General features: G+C 40.0%; 1 protein-coding gene across 5 annotated transcripts in view; it reads right to left on the reverse strand.

Moving 5' to 3' along the window:
• Window positions 1–16,727, reverse strand: part of LOC117460122 (golgin subfamily A member 7B-like) — a 53,008-nt gene that overhangs the window by 23,195 nt on the left and 13,086 nt on the right. For 3 of the 5 annotated variants that reach the window (XR_011644538.1, XR_004553601.1, XR_011644539.1), the window contains exons 5-6: window positions 15,417–15,510; window positions 11,873–11,942 (exon numbers count right to left, since the gene is read on the reverse strand). Coding sequence is in view for 1 of the 5 variants with exons in the window: in XM_034101369.1 (XP_033957260.1) it covers window positions 15,424–15,510 (87 nt within the window). In the remaining 4 variants the exon portion in view is untranslated. The other 2 variants (XR_004553602.2, XM_034101369.1) reach the window with 2 other exon arrangements.

The raw sequence follows: 16,727 nt of genomic DNA on the forward strand, positions 1-16,727 counted from the left end.
CTTGGCACGTTTCTCTTCTTCTTCTTTTCTTCTATTTTTATACTGCGCCCCGGATGGCTTTTGCCTCTTCATAGTTCTCTAACGTTAGTCTTTCTTTCCTCAATGCTCAATTTTATAAACACTTGACCGATACCCATCAATGCACAGCGCTCTAGCATGTTCTGACTGTGAACACCTAAAGCAGAGGCTCTTAGACCGACCGTTTTAGATTTTTGGCTCATTTTCCCCTATGTTAGAATTGTTTTTGTATGTAAGAATAATGGTTGCAGATATAGAGGGACGCGCCAAAACTATGCCAAGCAAAAACCAAAAAACCAAAAAAAAAATATATATATTTATTTGTGTGCAATTGTTGGCGCCCCCCTCTGGGTGGCGCTCTAGGCAACCGCCTGTAGGAAGCTCCGCCCCTGTGTGCATAGGTTGGGTTTTGCATACAGAATGTCTGTGTTCTGAGGGGAGCAGTAGCAGTGAATCTCTCTGTTTCAAAACAGTGGTTTAATGCACAATCATTACTCATCTTGATCTTGAATTTGGGCAGATGTGGATAAATGTTTGGTGGGCCTGAGTGAGCACAGTCAGAGTTTGGATGCCTCCAGAGACTCTGCAGCAGACAGTCAGAGTTAACACATTATTCGATGTGACTGAATTCCTGTTTTGTTAGTTTTAGATGAGGGGGCTGAACTAATTGTGCATTTGTGTGTGATTTGGTCACAGGTGAGTGTCAACAACAGAATTTAGGAGTAAACTTCCTCTTCTAATGTCGCTATAGTCTGGATTTTTCTATGATGGAGAGTGTTTCTCCTTATGGGCTTCATTTCATGCCAGCACACAATTGTGAACTTTACTATAATGTCTCCTCTGTGTGTGCCAAGCACCGCTGCCATTCAAAATGTTCCTGGAACACAGAGGCAGCGGTGTGATACTGATTTTCTGTCATATGCAGAAATAAACATTTTAACCAATCAATACCAGAAACTGATATTTCCCCCCTTTCGGGGCATCCGTGACTCAGGCCGCTTTTTTCCAGTTTAGAGAACAAGGAATGAAAGAGCAAGAAGGGTGTGGAGGAAGTAGACAGAGAAAGTGTCGTGCAGCCAAAGGACGAGGAATTTTTATACTTGGAAACTCAAAACAATCTTTAGTAGAAGGTGGGGGGGGAAATATTTTAAGCAACAAAGGAGGTCTGTGTATACGGAGAGTGACCTTTCCCCACAGGTGTTGAGAGGTTTCTTCACATCTCTGCTGTCTTTAAAAAAATATCAATTCACTCTCACCGCTACTCTTCTGTCTCCACTCCTGTGATCAACAGTAAGCCTCAATATCTGCCAGAACGCTATTGCTAAATTTCTGGCCTTATGAACAGGCTATGATGGATCTACTTTCACCTCTTAGACACACTCTCTCACACATACACACAGGTACAAAAAGCAGTTTGGACAGTCATCTCTGCAAAAAATGTTTAATGAAACAAGTCGGTAGGAACTAAACGTACTTTAAATAATTGTTGGCCACTTGGGGGCAGTGATAACATTAACAGCGTGGAGGGAACATTTTTGAGCCATGGGCAACAATTGGCATCAAAAAGTCAAATCTGAAAACAGACATTCTATACATTCTATGCTTGGAAATCACGGAAAAAGGACACTAATAACTCCAGACTGAGTCTAGTAATTATCAAGATCTTAAGTTTTATTCAGTATCAAAGTAATTCAGTTATAGCTGTCTGAATGTGTCAATAATTTCAATACAAACATGATCTGCTACTGTATACAACTCCCCCATTACTTGGACTATTCCTTGCACCCCCTAGCATAGGCACTTCAGACAACCTACAACTGGTGATGGTGTCTAGGTCTTTAAGTGTTAAACAGCTGAGAGCAGTTAGTACTCTGGGAGCCAACACACGGGCACCGACCAAGAGGGCGCCCCACGCCAACATACGTGGAGGTGCTGAGGAAGGATGTGGGGGTGGAAAGCTCCACAGAGCTGGCCGGGTGTATGGAGGACCGTGAGGATTGGTGAACCTGTTGGCAAACTCGTCTAAGGATGACCTAGTAGTAGTAGTCCTTGATTGGCTCAAGTTCACACCTTTTTAGGGGCGGGGCTAGTGATGTTGTCCCGGGGATGCTTAGGAGTTGATAAAGGAGATAATCCCACTGACGTCATCATTTGATTCCAAAAGTGGGTCTGGACTCGCGCCTATAGAGGCTGTTTACCAGTATAATGGCTCCCCCCAAAGTATAATTTATGGGTGGCTCCCCCCAAAGTATAATTTATGGTTTTTTAAGTTTTTTTTAGTCACTGAGCACTCATTGCCACCAATGCAAATGCAAATGAGTGCTCACTGAGTAAAAAAAAACAAGAAACACACAAATTATACTTTGGGGGGAGTCATTATACTTTGGGGGCCCCCCAAAGTATTAACATGCTGTGGGAATCACTGAACACCTATCATGACAGGGCACCCACAGCCAAGTAACAATTACAAATGAATTAAGTCGGCACGGCGGCCCACATTGAAAATGACTTAGGCCTACCTTTGAGGATCAAATCACTCAAACACAAAGTCCATCCTCCTGTCCTTTTGGATGAAGCACTTGATGGCGGGGTCATGCAGCTGATCCTTTGCCACTCCAGTTTATCATTGTAACTCAATCTTGAAAATGACTCTGTTAATAATTTCGCAACGATGTCATCACTATCACTGAAGTGAGCCATCATGAACGAATTTATGCTAATTATAAATCTATCGATTAGATTTATGATTCGAAAATAATAAAAGTAGGGTAGACATGTGGATATTATCCAGCTGAATAAAACGTACATTTATCTAACAGGTTCGTTTTCCACAGATCTTATTTCGAGCTATTTTCCAAAATCCTATGGAGAAATTCCATTGCTTTCTGTCGAGGGAATCCGAGCGCAGCTTACTTCCGGGTTTTAGGACGTCACTGCACCTCTTGCAGAGACCTCACAGCGGGCGGAACTTGTCATAAAGTCCGCGAAAATAAAGCCCGCCCATTTAGAGGGAAGATATGATTGCTCAATTGTACTGTCATTTGACATGCATGTAGAGAGGGACCAACAAGCTCTCCCGTCTTCACAGTCGCATAGACGGCATTTAACCCTTCACATTGCAACAGAAACTGAACAGGCAGATTCGAAGGATTTATTTCTTTGGAAATATTATTTTAAATACAATTAAATCAAGTTATTTTGGTAAAACTAATGAAAAATGTAACAACAACAAAATATTTTAAAAGATATTTTTTAAAAAAGTTTTTTTTTTTATGTTTTCAAATATTATTTTTTAGAATATCTTAGGCCCTCACAGAGGGCCTAGAGGGCCCTGACGGCTCGCCACTGGTTAATGTTCATAATACAGAGCTTACTAGTGATGGCAAAATGAAGCTTTGAATGAAGCATCGAACCACTTGGACAATTGGGTCGGAAATAGGTTCATTTCTCGAAGCTTCAGTTACAGCGACCTCTCCTGGCGAAGTGCAAGGCTGCAGTGGGTTTAACGTATATTTGCCTTGAAAAATATTCGATGCACACACACACTAAGACTGAATATCATGTTCTATTTGCAATTAAAGATTGATAATTGTGTGTATTGGGTTATTGAGAAGAGACTCGAGAGTGCTGGAATTTTTTTTGGGAGGAGAGGGCCTTTTATCAGTTATTAAAGTTGAAAAGCAATGATTAAAATACATCTATTCCGGGCTTTGAACCAGCTGCGCGGAGGACATTACCGCATTCGGGCCGCCGGCTCTACCCACTGGGCTATCTATTCCCTGAAATATTGAACTGTTTTTATATTACTGATAATTGTCTTTTTGTTCACAACTTCTCCACATTTCGAAGTGTTTCCCGAGCCAGAACGACCTATCTTTCTTCCTGGCTTGCTCTATAATGATACTACAATTCAAATGCAATACCAACAACAACTCAACAGCAACAACGCAAACTACGACAACAACCCACACATTGCGCATTGTTTAGAGCGGTCATAAAGTGTTGAAGCGCTGAAATTTGAAACTGTTTCAACCTGTCACCTGTCAGAATCGAGACGAGTCAGTGCATTGAATCGCTTGAATGGACCGTGAACCAGTCAAGTGATTCATTCAGGAAATGAAGCAGTTGCTGCTTCGGACGTCACATGTCACGTGATTTGAAGCAGTTGCTGCTTCGGACATCATATGTCACGTGATTTTAAGCAAGCTTCGAATATGGGCATAGATATGTCTCATAATTATTTGTGTGAACATAAAAATAATTTGTGTGTAAATATGTGATTTGTAAATGTAAAACAACATCCACAAATGCATTTAAAAGATTTGCAAACTCACAAATACATTTGCAAGTGTAAAACGGATCTGCAAATACGCTAAATATGTTCACAAATAAAAAAAAGATCAGTGAATATCTCTTTAACATTTACAACTTTCGATCAGGCATTTGTGAATCCATTTTGTATTTGTGGACCAAAAATGCCCTCGCGGATCTCAACTCTCTGTTCACGGATCTCAAATCTCTGTTCGCGGATCGTCTTTTTACACACACGGAATTTTGAGACATATTTTCCGCCGGTCTCGGCTAAAATCTACTCGTGTCACTCGGTTATTTTCGGAAACCACATTTCCGCATGATTTCAAAGTAAGAGCATGATGGTTTGTTTAATGCTCTGTTTTTTATTATAATGAACAGCGGAACGTTAGATGCATTCTTTATCACCATCACCATCACCATCATCATCATCATCATCATCATCATCACCACCATCATCATCATCATCATCATGTTATAGTGATACAGTTAGTTTGTGTTAGTTTATTGGTTCAATACAGCATATCTCGAGCACCTTCGTTGATGTTGAAGTACAGGCTAAACGCCACTTCCGGGTCCCGGGGGAGCAGCAGCGAAGCAGCCCAGATAAAACTCTTCATTGTTTGTTGTGTATTCAGTCAAGCGGGTCAAAGTTACAAAGCACTTCACATCTTATTAATCGGCTTAATTTTACTTTACCAGTGCAGTAATACAGTAATCTGTAGAAAAGCACCGTATTTAGGTCAGCCTTCATAGTAAGGCTCCATTACATGTTATAATATTCATCGTGTCCTTTCTACTGATATATTCCTGTCTATTGCTTTCATTTGTATTTAATGTTATTGTGTTTATACTTGTTTCCACACATTTCACAATTTGGGATGAATGAAGTATCCATCTATATATGATATCCATCTATCTATATCTGTCTGTCTATCTGATCTATTATTTTATTTTTCACATACACATTAAAGCAACTATATAATCAAAAGTTTTAACACATACAGAGAACCTTTTAAAGCATAATGAGTACTTCAAATGTAAGTCCATTTGGCTAGTACTTACATACCTTTACTTAAGTAAGACTATAAAGGCAAGACTTTTACTTCAGTCAAGTATCTGAATACTTTGTCTGCTGGTAGTCCATGGATCCATTGCTCTTAATTTCCAGTCGTAAAGAGAACCAACTGTAATGTGTTCAAGTAGATGTCCTTTCCAAATGAATCTGATGGTAACATTGGGTCAATATTAGCATTAAGGTGTTCCATCTGTTGATCACTCAGAGGACTCCGGGTGACAGGAACAACTATTCCCAGTGTTCCTCACGCAGATGACCACTGGCCTCCCAGTCAATGTAGGGGATCTGTAATCTCTGTCACAAAAAACAAAACCGTTTTTAAAAATATGTATACTTTTCTTCCGCTGTTATGTACCGTTATAATTGTATACAAAAGAAGAATAAAGAAGTATCACTACATTCCTATGCATTAATATAATTACTTATATTGACTGTGCGTGGGCCTGGCAGTGGGAGATTAATTTCAGGCAAAAGTGTGCACAATCAACGGTAGGGCATGTATTTTAATTGTTTTAATAATTTATATGGTTATAAAATATAACATTGAAACACTGACGCAAAGAACAAGTATGTGGAATGTGTTAAGTACGTTTGCTTGACTACAGTCCAGTTCTGTATCCTACATAATAAAATATGACAATCGTTAATTTCTTTGTCAATTACTTTTATCAAATGAATATCCCACATTTGTTTTAAGCACTTTAAATGTTAGAAAGAAATATTATAGGATTGATATAATATGTACAATATTTAAGTCCTGTACTCTGCAGGTACAGATAGATAGATAGATAGATAGATAGATATATGGATAGATGGATATCATATATAATAATAATAATACATTACATTTATAAAGCGCTTTTCCTGGTGCTCAAAGCGCTTACGAGCAAGTAAAACAAAATAACAACAAAAGTAGAAAGTGCTAAGCTCGGAGGAATAAGGGCAAGGGGTTATATAGATACTTCATTCATCCCAAATTGTGAAATGTGTGGAAACAAGTATAAACACAATAACATTAAATACAAATGAAAACAATAGACAGGAATATATCAGTGGAAAGGACACGATGAATATTATAACATTTAATGTAGCCTTATGAAGGCTGTGTATGTGAAAAATAAAATAAAAATAAACATTGATTGATGTGTCATTTCACTAATGTAAATGTTTATGGTTAATATTGACAACACTTTTGTAGTGCTTTGTATACTGTTGGCTAGTTTAATATACACCAATGCATTATATTCTCATAAGTGGTTATCTACGTCTCTCAGAGAAACAGCCCTGTTTCTAGCATTGTGACTATGTATTTGCAAAGGATGATACAAGCAAAACAATCTAATCATAACATTAAATAAAGTTGTTGCATAAATGAAGTGGAGTAAAAAGTAAGAATAATTCCAGTCCTGTATCCTACATAATAAAATATGACAATCATGAATGTCTTTCTTTTTATGAAATCAGGATCCCACATTTGTTTTAAACACTTGCAAATGATATATGCTAGAAACCAATGGATTGATATAATATTTACAATGTAAAGCCCTGTACTCTGCAGGTGCTGGTAAAGAGCAATACAATGACTAAACCTTTCCAAACAAAACAACTAGTTGGTAGGTAGGTACGTAGGTAGGCAGACAGATAGACGGATAGATAGACGGACAGATATAGATAGATGGATATCATATATAGATAGATACTTCATTCATCCCAAATTGTGAAATGTGTGGAAACAAGTATAAACACAATAACATTAAATACAAATGAAAGCAATAGACAGGAATATATGAGTAGAAAGGACACGATGTATATTATAACATGTAATGGAGCCTTACTATGAAGGCTGACCTACATACGGTGCTTTTCTACAGATTACTTTATTACTGCACTGGTAAAGTAAAATTAGGCCGATTAATAAGATGTGAAGTGCTTTGTAACTTTGACCCGCTTGACTGAATACACAACAAACAATGAAGAAAGAGTTTTATCTGGGCTGCTTCGCTGCCAGCTGCTCCCCCGGGACCCGGAAGTGGCGTATAGCCTGCACTTCAACATCAACGAAGGTGCTCGAGATATGCTGTATTGAACCAATAACACAAACTAACTGTATCACTATAACATGATGATGAGGGTGATAGTGATGAAGAATGCATCTAACGTTCCGCTGTTCATTATAATACAAAAATAGAGCATTAAACAAACCATCATGCTCTTACTTTGAAATCATACGGAAATGTAGTCATCAGCGGGCCATCACGTGGTTTCCGAAAATAACCGAGTGACACGAGTAGATTTTAGCCGAGACTGGCGGAAAATATGTCTCAAAATTCCGTGTGTGTAAAAAGACAATCCGCGAACAGAGATTTGAGATCCGTGAACAGAGAGTTGAGATCCGCAAGCGCATTTTTGGTCCACAAATACAAAATGGATTCACAAATGCCTGATCGAAAGTTGTAAATGTTAAAGAGATATTCACTGATCTTTTTTTTAATTTGTGAACATATTTAGCGTATTTGCAGATCCGTTTTACACTTGCAAATGTATTTGTGAGTTTGCAAATATTTTAAATGCATTTGTGGATGTTGTTTTACATTTACAAATCACATATTTACACACAAATTATTTTTATGTTCACACAAATAATTATGAGACATATCTATGCCCATATTCGAAGCACTGCTTCTTTAGAATAGGAAGTCCAGGGTTGAAGCTCCGTTCGAAGCTTCAGTGTCAAACTGCCATCACTGGAGCTTACTCTGCAATAGAAGGCAGTTAGCAATAGCCGCTAACTTTGCCATGCTGACTATGGGACAGCACGAGGTGCGGCCGCACCAGGCACGCTCCCTCACCTTGCATAATGAACAATGTAACGTAACGCCAAGTTGATGCAGGGGCCAATGTATGCAGTGTTCTTTATATTGTAGTCATTATAGAGACTTCATTGTGTGCATTTCTGTATGTTGTTCATGCGTGATTGTTTATAATAGTTAATTACTTTATGTAATAACTAGGGCTGTCAAACGATTACAAATTTTAATCAGATTAATCACAGCATAAAAATTAATTAATCACCATTCGAAATATGTCCAAAATATGCCATTTCTTTATGTATATTGTTGTGGGAATGGAAAGATAAATGAAAGAAGGCGGATATATCCATTTAACATACAGTATATGTTTATTATAACATTTTTCTGCGTGTCAAAATGAAAGACAGCCCACACACCTATCAATCATCAAACCGTGGGGTCTTAATTCATTCCGTGTTGATTTCTATCAACGGGGGAGTACTTCAGGAAAGTCGACGGGGGGACGGGGACGGGGGGGGGGCGGGGGCTAGTGGAGTACTTCGTGACCACAGAGTGTGAACTTTGTGATCAGCTGTTTAGTTCTCCAGTGAAGGGGGGGTGTCTCCCTCCGCAGCCGGTTGGAGTAGTTTTGGCATAATTCCGTTGTACAGACCGACGTTAACAGCAGCCCTGTCTGTGCACACGGAGACCGACTCTGTCGTCCGGTGATCTAACCGCCTTCTGGAAAAGCTTCACAAGTACGTCGGTACACAAATGCGCTTTGTGACACAAGTGACGGTACGCATTTCAGATTACACACATAACCTGCGTACCAGTTATGTGCACCCCTGTACTACAGCAAAAGTATTCTCCGTCAGGACTTCCTGCAACAACACCACGCCGTTATCTTGATTCTGATTGGCCAGAAGACATTATCAAAGATGTTCTATTGAGAAGACGATCACTACGTGACAAAAGTTTTCAAAACCGTTTCTGGTCTTTCCAGACAAGAGGCTACTGGAATCAATCTTACTAACTGCTGTCTGTGCAATTTACTCCGCGCGAGTTGGCAGACTTTATTTTGCTTATACTTTAACATCATTTTTCATGGTGGGGCTAAGCCATCCATTTCTTGGTATGGGTGTAGCCTACCCCAGCCATACCTTGGCGCTGCCACTGGTGGGATGTATTCTTTCACACACAGTGATGTCATGAGCTACCCACAATGCAACACGCGCCATATATATATATATATAAATACGCCATTTTCCTGGAGGTGCAAATATCCTGGAAGTGCAAATATAAACAGCTAGCTAACGTAGCCAGGCAGAGCGTACTCGTTTTTTTCTTTTAAATTAACGACCGATGAAATCGCTGCATGTCTTCGGATTACATCTCTGGACTTGAGGGGTGTGCTTTAGGTCATTACTAGCGTAAACTAGAGCTGTGTGGGTTGTCGGATTGCCCTTACAGACTGCCTGCAGATGTATGGAAAAACGACAGTGGCCTTCGTCGATTTTGGCTGCATCTCCGTCTAATTTCTGGAAACACCAGGTGAATACTCCACTTGTCACAATAATATTATCATGCTATTGCATATATGTGGTATTTTAGAGTTGACTAGATATTGATTAAGGCAATAGACTATGATATTCAGTACAGGAAGCTTAGCAACACCTAGACGGTGTACGGCTGCTTGCACCTCGCGTAAAACGGCGGATACCGGAAGTACGGTGTCCCCCTCGGCCCAATACCCGTATGTGTGTGTGAAAGAATGGGGCGGGCCATTCTGCACATGCGTTAAATGCGTTAAATATTTGAACGCAATTAATTCAAAAAATTAAATACCGCCGTTAACGCGATAATTTTGACAGCATTAGTAATAACGTGTCATTTCAATCGCCATTCTGTTGCGGCCTTTGGCCAATAGAGGGCAGCATAGGCCAGCTAATTGTGCCATTTCTTTGTCTGCCTGGTTTGCTGTGTAACCGTGTCACTGGTAATTGTCCCTCTGTAGCACATGTTTGTTCATACATGTTTACCTTTATGTTACAGATACCACACCCATCCAATTACCATTGCATGTCAAGTTCACTACCCTGGAAATCAATAAAGTAGTTAAATTGGAACAGCCTGTGGAAAGCCGTTCTTCCTCGCACGTCCGTCGCCGACACCTTCTAACAGAGGACAGGAAAATGTAGCTGCAGCACGACCCGTATACTTTTACACGCCGTGTTCTCAACAGCTACTGTTTATGCTAATTCAGAGTGTTTTAAATTATGCCACTTTGGGGTGTACAATGATTTTGACCTTTTAGTTCTGAATTAAAAAAACCCTCAATATGCTCATTCTCTGCTGGGTTCATTAAAAGTTCTGCAGACAGCACATCGTCCTTGAACCTACAGAACAATTGTTGTAAACTTTTTTTTGCAATCGTTAAGACTTGATTGTAGAAATCCCAAACTAAAGTCAGTTCAAGTCCTTTAAACTCCTAAATGTAAATGTTCTGCTTGAGTTACCCTGCCTACCTTGGGTATACTGTGTTGGGTGTGTTCCGGTAACTCAACATGTTTTAGTTTGTTTGAGTGGTTTTTTCACAAATTGTTCCGCTGCCCCCAAGTAGCCAAAACATCTACCTATTTCATCCCAATGGCATATTTTCTTCACTTACCTAACACCAATAAGATTTAGACCAACAACTAGATTAAACGACTACAAATCATAAACAGCAGAGATCAAGAGTGATACATTTAAGAACCGAGCCGAACAACTACAGTTCAGTGTAGAATGTAGACTTATGTGAAAGAAGTAAAAGACCTGCAGCGAAAAGCTACATCAAAAATGTACTCTGTATTGTAGTGTTTACGTTTTGCAATAATGTGTACATTACTTGGCTCTTTATTGATAACAATACAATATAATTGATTAGTTTATTTGGGATCAGTGTTTCCCATACATTGATTTATTTGTGGCGGGCCGCCACAATTAAATATGGTCCGCCACAAATGGATCTCATAATTTTTTATTATTATTCTTTTTATTTTTTGATAGTGGTCTAATGGATAGTGAGGTGGGCTGATGATCGGAAGGTTGCGAGTTCAAATCCTGCCTGGAACATCACTTGCCCTTGAGTAAGGCACTTAGCCCTCGGTTACTCCAGGGAGAATGTCCCTGTAATCGGTCATTGTAAGTCGCTATGGAATAAGGCGTCTGCTAAATGCCTAAATTGTAAATTATATTTTTGGGAGAATAAACCCCACAGATCCTCAACTCCGGTGTAACAAGAGCAACAAGAACGTTGTCTGCTACAGTAGCCATGAACTCACATGTATTTTGTTATTTGAGGGGGGGGGTGGATGCGTGGACCACCCGAATAGGTTAAGGGGCCTTTGGCTTTTCTTTTTTTGTATGGTGCCCCCACAAATAGAATCAAATTCTGTGGGAAACACTGGGGATATTAGTATTATTAACCTGGATGTACCAAGTAACCAATAGGTACTGTTGTCAAATAACTGTAGTGGAGTAAAAAGTACATTATTTAGTTTAAAAGATAGAAAATAAAGTAGGAGAAAAGTAAAAGTACCTCAAACTGTACATTACTTGAGTAAATGTACTCAGTTACATTTTACACCAGCTAAGGTGGGAGGAAGCTGAGGCTCGTGGCCAGAGAGTTTACCTCCCAGTCCGGACCATCTGGAGGTCCCACCCTCAGGTGACATGACTAGGCATCATCGAAGAGTTTCCTTCTGTGGACACAGAAATGTGTGTAAGAGATAGACCTCGTGTTACCGCACATGAACTCAGAGCAGACACGCAGCATGGATCCTTGTTAACAACAAACGGCAGTCACAATTATCCTCTTCCATTTGACATCTCCAGACACTTTATTCATCTCATGGAGATAGCTGAAACTCTTCTCCACAGGCTTTGAATAATAATCGGCTTTAAGAGAAAAGAAAATATATGAATCCATTTCAGCAAATAAATAACTCGATGTAAACACATAAATAGCATCAAGATAAGATATCAATTCCTCTCTCCTAGCAGCACTACCAATCGGGGTTTTGTTGCTCAGGGATTTCACTTCTGACACTCGCTGTGTTTACACACACATACACACACACACACACACACACACACATCATGCAGCATTATACATCAATGCAGAACTCAAAGCAACTCCAAGAGGCTGGTACCAACACTAAACATAATCTTTTACACTTTGAGGAAGACATTATATCGCAATATAAATCATCTCTTTCTTGACACAGTCTAGCATACATACATTACTGGGGACTCAACAGTTCTGCACTCTCAAATACAGTACAAGATATATATGACACGTGGGAATAAACATACAAAAATGTACTTCACATCATCACTTGGCCCACAAGTTTCTCCTCTAAAGACAAGGGTTGGCATAGAGGTTTTCTTGATAGTCTGCATGATAGAGGATCAAGACTCAACATTGAATCTGCTCCGTGATAATCTCAATGTATTTTTCATATTTTTATGAGAATACATTAAATATTGTAACCTTCACTCCCTCGGTTCGCTTCACTAATCATATAACTTGCTCTTGAAAGAACAAGCTACATAAAGCCTTCAAATATGGGACACCGTGTTTATTTCTTACCGCAGCCTTAAAGGATAGGTTCAGATTCGTTTAACGTACAACTTTACATGTCTTTGTACATTTTAACATATCCTTTAAAGAGCTTTATGCTTTGAATTTGGCACACAGACTTCCCCCTGAGGATAATCATCACCCACTATGCAATAACAACTTACATTGTTATTATTACTAATATTATCATAAGCTACATTATCAACAGTTTTCACATAACTAATTGTTATCTTCATTTTTACAGATGATTCACAGCAGCACACAGCTGTACATACGATATGCTTTCATAGCTGCTCTGTCACTTGATGCCCAAACTAGAGAGGATATCAAAACATTGAAAATGTATTGAGGGACTAATACTGGGCAACAATGATATTTTGGAATTATATAGCATTATGGCATTTCCTTCCACTTCTTTACACTTCTTATCTGTACATGTACTGTACAATTCAAAGTTCTTCTTCTGTACACTTCATACACACTCAATGTGTGTACGCATTCGGGTTTATACATTGTCCATTGAGCTTCTTTATTTGCTTATTGGCACTGTTAAGTCAGTTTTTATTCAATCCATCAGCCCCAGGTTGGGTATCCATTCCACTGGCATGAAACATGAAGGCATCAAAAAGAACAGGAGGCTGAACACAAGCACAACGGCACTCCACTGCTGCGGTAACAAGTATTTGGAGGTTCATCTCATTCCGATAAGGTCTGGTTGAAATTAAATGATCCACTACAGCAAAACATCTTTAATTCTAAAACAAATTTCCAGTGAGCGGTTTAACTTCAACCTGACAAGTGGGGGGTTTTGATCAAAGCTAACTTTGTGGCTAAAGTAGAGGAAAGGGGCTACACTCCCAGAGTAGATTTAAACATGATGTTATGAGGCGAGATTAAAGAAAACAAAACAGAAAATGGTAAAAGACACAAACTGTGGGAACATGGAATAAAAAAACTAGACAATCAAACAGGGCTTATTTTTTCCAGTGATGTCTTGATGTTGTGTGGGTGGTATCAACATTTTTGCTACATGGTGATGAATATGCTTCCCGTTGTCTCATTGTCTCAATTTCATGCTTCTCATTGTCTTGCATGTACTGCGGAGATTGTTTTAAAAACAAGCCTGCATGCAGGGTGGATGAGTAGCGGTTTAAAAGGTAAGTTTCATTAAGGAGAGAGAAATTATTTAATCCACTATTGTCATTACACTCAATCGTTTTAAGGATTTATCATTTGGGAATTACAGAATTTCCTCTGTCTGACCCTAGGGAGCAATAACTGTGTTTCACTCAGAAAAACAAACAAAAACTGACCCCAACATTTCTGATAACAAATGACAGAAGACATTTTAAATCGCGCTCTGTTCTTAGTATTTCCTGTGCCTGTCAGAAACAAATATATTATGGCTGAATGTCTTTTTGTATTTGTATGATTAGAAATGTATTTGCATCTACATTAGCAGTGTAGACAGACAACAACCCGCTGTAGAAACATCATTCCACACTGTTTTCTCTTCCCTGAATCAAAGATGCCAGTCGTCAGTTCTCATTAGAGACACTGATCTTTAGTCTTTGACGTCTTTTTAACAAAGCAGGCTTTAATCTTACACTCAGTAAGGCTGGGACTGATGACACAGATACACACAGATACACACAGACACCCAACACACTACCAGGGAAACTAGAGCAGGCAAACAGGGCCTAGGTTTGCTTGCGTTCCCAATGAGCTGAGACCACAGAAAAATGTGTCTCCACACCTGCCAGGATCTGTGTGTAGGAACACTTAGCCCTGTGTGTGTCTGCGTGTGCATTCATGTCCCCTTGCTAGTGTCTGTATGAGTAATTGGTCATGGTTGTGTACATTCATATGACTTTATGTAACCTACAGCTGTGATGTGGATCACTACCGTCCACTGCTGTAAACAAGAAAGATAAATACATAATCCAAGGTGCTCTTTGTTCGCCGTTTGATATTGAAGCCAAATGCGTGTGAACAGAGAATAGAGAACCGAGGGTCCCACAGCAGAATTCAAAGAGCCTGATGCCAGCCACCTGACGTGAATACAATCATTCAGCGAGACAGGGGAACATGGCTCCCCCAGGGGGCTTTCCTCCTTCCAGACTTCAGAGCTGCTGCACAGACCTAAGACTATACTAGTGACAGAGACCCTCGTGAAAACAATCAAGCATTGCCATCCAGCCTAATCAAGATTAAGCCCGCTGAATCATCCCTATGACAGAGACGCTGTGACTCATGGAAACAGACAAGATGGAATGAGAGAAAAGGCAAATGGAAAAATAGGAGGAAAGTAAATCATGAGCTTGTCGGTTTGGATAGCTATTGGAGAGTGAGAGATGTTCCCTTAATGAGAGTTGGCTGCTGCACTAGTTTTTATTCTGTTATCCTGTGTATAAGCCAGATCCTGTTCTCGAGGTTGTAGGCCCAAGCAGGGAGAGTGTGAATGCTGTGGATCACCTCCTCGTCTTTTATGCTCTCCACCTGTCTCAGAACCTGGTGCTCTCATGTTTCAGCATGCGGATGTTGGTAAGCGTCCCGCTGCCCCTGTGGTGGAACCCGTAATCCTGGCACTGACCCTCCTGTCACCGAGCACTGCTGCCCGCCGACGACATGCTGCTGCTGGGACTGGAGCTGCCCGAGCCCCGGTCTTCAAACACACTGATCTCCAGCTGAGGACAGGGAGAACGTCAAGGATCATCATCACTGAGGGTATTCAAATACAGTTACAATTACAAAAGCCCTGTATTCTTTCATACTTAAACCCTCTGCACACTTAAATGTGTAAAGCTAAAGCAGACCACCACTCTTTCTGTATTGCTCACACTGCATTTCATCCCTTGTTGATGTGGGTGTGCACACAAATAAACACTTAATCTCAGATGAGGTGGCTTGTGAACATTTTCTACTTGAGAGCTCAGTGTTTTAGAACAAACAAACAGAAGAAGTCCCTGTGTGTGTGTGTGTGTGTGTGTGTGTGTGTGTGTGTGTGTGTGTGTGTGTGTGTGTGTGTGTGTGTGTGTGTGTGTGTGTGTGTGTGTGTGTGTGTGTCTGCTTCCTGCCCCGCTCTGCATCCCAAGTTTCCTGGTAATGCTTATCTCCTGTCTCAGATTGTCTCCAATGTGCTCCAAATACAATTGCATCTTGTTTTGGCTTGAAAAAGATTGTAGAATCTGGAACAGCTCATGACAAGTAAAAATAAACCCCAGAACTTCTCAAAACTATAAGTTGCAGATGTGTCAACTCGAGGGTTTTTGAGTCAAATCACAGTATGTTGAAACATGTAAAAGAGGTAGAAGTGAGACACATGTTGTGCTGGTCTTTGGGGGATTGAGGTCTCTATCATCCACGAACAGAGACTATATTGTTCAGGGGTGTGTTGGCTAATAGGTTGGCCCTGTGACATGGAGCTTGTTTACGGGATGGTCTACTGGATACATTCTCTCTCCTTTTGACTTTTAACTTCAAGAGGAACTTTGTTGGGTTAACTGCAACTAACAAAGAGATGTTCACATCTGGCTTCTTCTGCAAACTATAAAATACCATAAAATTGGCCTCGTGAAGAGTTAGAAACATTTGAAAAGATTGTGATAGACCACCCTGTTTTGGCACAGCAAAAAAGAACAACATGTCCTGAGCAAACAAAACACAGAACCGCAAGTGCATACACACCTCAGGCTGCTGATTCATCACATCACTACTTTTTCACCTTTTCTCGTCAAAGGACATCTTATGTGTGCTTTTTTCAGGTCTGCCCTCCTTTAAATGTACTCCTGGGAATGACAGCTGGCCATTGAACAGCTCCTCTGCAGCAGCTGGAGTTTACGTGCCTTGTTCAACTTGACAGTCATTTATGAGAAAAGAGTGTTCCTTTTTAATTCTTCCAACT

Source organism: Pseudochaenichthys georgianus, chromosome 15, assembly GCF_902827115.2.
Source record: "Pseudochaenichthys georgianus chromosome 15, fPseGeo1.2, whole genome shotgun sequence".
Taxonomy (NCBI): domain Eukaryota; kingdom Metazoa; phylum Chordata; class Actinopteri; order Perciformes; family Channichthyidae; genus Pseudochaenichthys; species Pseudochaenichthys georgianus.